Genomic DNA, 2,500 nt, shown 5'->3' on the forward strand with positions numbered 1-2,500 from the left:
CCCGGCACAGATTGACGACATCCTCAAGACGCACTCAGAGATCGTGTTCGCGCGCACCTCGCCCCAGCAGAAGCTGATCATCGTGGAGGGCTGTCAGAGACAGGGACAGATCGTCGCCGTCACCGGGGATGGAGTCAATGACTCTCCTGCCCTCAAGAAAGCCGACATCGGTCAGTGTTTTCGTCAGTCATGGCCGGGGATGGGAGTGGGGGGTGGTGGTGAGGGGCTTGGGGGGGTTGGAGGAGGGAGCTGGGTGCGGGGTGGGGAGGGGGCTCGTCGTCATTGTGATCGTGGTTGTGCTGGTGGTGGTGGGGTGGTGATGGCTGTGGGGTGGTGACGATGGTGGTGGTGGTGGTGGTGGAATCAGAATCAGTATCAACTTTATTGTCAATCAAACCTTAACAAGCTTTATAAGACACGCATGCCAAGTTACAGGCACCACATGCAAAAAACAAAACAAAATGATAATGATAAATAAAGAACAAGAGGTTGAATGACTCATATATATTTTGGCGTTTTTAGAAGCATTTACTGTGACAATGGTGGTGGTGGTGATAATGGTGGTGATGATGTCGGTGATGATGATGATGATAATAATGGTAATGGTGATGGTAGTGATGGTGGTGATGATGGTGTGGTGATGATGGTGGTGGTGGTGATGTTAGAAAATATGATGGTGGCGGTGGTGGTGATGGTGGTGGTGGTGGTGATAATGATGGTGGTGTTGGTGATGATGATGGTGGTGTTGTGATGACGATGGTGGTGGTGATGGTGTGGGTGGTGGGTGTAGCGAAAGAGACGACGTTAACAGCGTTTCACCCCAATTACCTTCATCAAAATATTGCAAGCGGAAGGCTGTTATACTGAAGACGTGAATGTTGACAAAGAATACCACAATTCTGACGACGGAAGCTAAAGGCTGGGTCATTGAGACACCCACTGGACATCCGAGGGTCTGTGTAGAGGAGAAGAGAGGACTGGCCGTACTGAGTGAGTTAATCCTTAGCAAGATCAGTGTTGGACTGAAGGGAAAATAATCCTCTGCACTGTATGTCTTCAAAACAGGTGTGGCCATGGGAATAGCCGGAAGTGACGTCAGTAAACAAGCCGCCGACATGATCCTGTTGGATGACAACTTTGCCTCCATTGTGACAGGGGTGGAAGAAGGTGGGGGCACTGCGTCTCTCTTTCTCCCTCTCTCTCTCTCTCTCTCTCTCTCTCTCTCTCTCTCTCTATATATATATATATATATATATATATATATATATATATTGTTTTCGTTATTTGTTAACGAAATTGCATCAGCAATTGAAAATCAGTGGTATTCATGGAATTCAGTTTTTGCCTGATTTATTAATGTTGTTCATTCTTCTGTTCTCGGATTATATTGTACTGCTATCTAACACTGCGATTGGTCTGCAAAATCAAATTAATATTCTGAATAATGCATGTAAAACATTCTTCTTGAATGTAAATACTGGCAAGACTAAAGTGATGGTTTTTCGAAAAGGTGGCTTTTTGGGAAGATATGAAAAGTGGAATCTCGATGGAAATGTTCTAGAAGTAGTGAATGAATATAATTATCTAGGGTTTGTGTTTACGATAAAAATGAGTATAAACAAAGGAGTAGGGATTTTAGCAGCAAAAGGCAAACATGCATGCATTGACTGTATAAAATATATAACGAAGCTGAATGATATTTCCAAAGGATGTTTTTTTCATAATATTTGATGCTCATATACAACCCATTCTTTTGTACGCTTCTGAGATGTGGGGTCTTAACAGACTTGATAATATTGAGAAGGTTCATTCCTTTGCATGTAAACGTTTTTTGAACATACCACTTAGAGTACCAAACAAGTTTGCATACGGCGAATTAGGACGTTATCCACTGTATATAAATAGTGCAACAAGGTGTATCAAGTACTGGTTAAGGTTGCTGAATATGAATTATGCACCGATTACCCAGACAGGCATATTTGATGTTGCTTAACCTAGACGAAAGGGGAAAAAAATGCTAGGTGTCTTCAGTAAAAAATACTTTATTTAGACTTGGGTTTGGATATGTCTGGTTGCAACAAGGCGTTGGTTGTGAGCAAACATTTTTGTCATTATTTAAGCAAAGAATGAAAGATATATTTATGCAGGAGTGGGACGAGTCAGTAATGTCTAAAGATATAAATCATAACTACAGACTGTTTAAACCTGGTTTTCAGTGTGAACAATATTTTGACTTTGTGGATAAAAAGTGTTTTAGGGACTGTTTGGTAAAATTACGGCTTGGTTTGCTCCCAATAAATGGATCATTTTTAGGAGAACATTCAAATGTAATTCAAATTACGCATGTAAATGTTGTAATGTGGTCGAAGATGAAAACCATTTTATAAAAAATTGTGTCCTTTACAATAACCTGCGGCAAAAACATCTGAACTCTGAAGGTCAATCGTATGTTCACTTGCTGAAGAATGGTTCTGTTTACAGTATTCGTAAACTCTGCATT

General features: G+C 41.4%; 1 protein-coding gene across 1 annotated transcript in view; it reads left to right on the forward strand.

Moving 5' to 3' along the window:
* LOC143294934 (sodium/potassium-transporting ATPase subunit alpha-B-like) overlaps positions 1-2,500 on the forward strand; it is an 84,954-nt gene that overhangs the window by 76,964 nt on the left and 5,490 nt on the right. Inside the window, exons 14-15 of the mRNA XM_076606450.1 lie at positions 1-170; positions 1,066-1,167. The exon at positions 1-170 is cut by the window's left edge and continues 48 nt beyond it. Coding sequence (XP_076462565.1) covers positions 1-170; positions 1,066-1,167 — 272 coding nt within the window. The remainder of the gene's footprint in view (positions 171-1,065; positions 1,168-2,500) is intronic.

Source organism: Babylonia areolata, chromosome 20 (assembly GCF_041734735.1).
Source record: "Babylonia areolata isolate BAREFJ2019XMU chromosome 20, ASM4173473v1, whole genome shotgun sequence".
Lineage (NCBI taxonomy): Eukaryota > Metazoa > Mollusca > Gastropoda > Neogastropoda > Buccinidae > Babylonia > Babylonia areolata.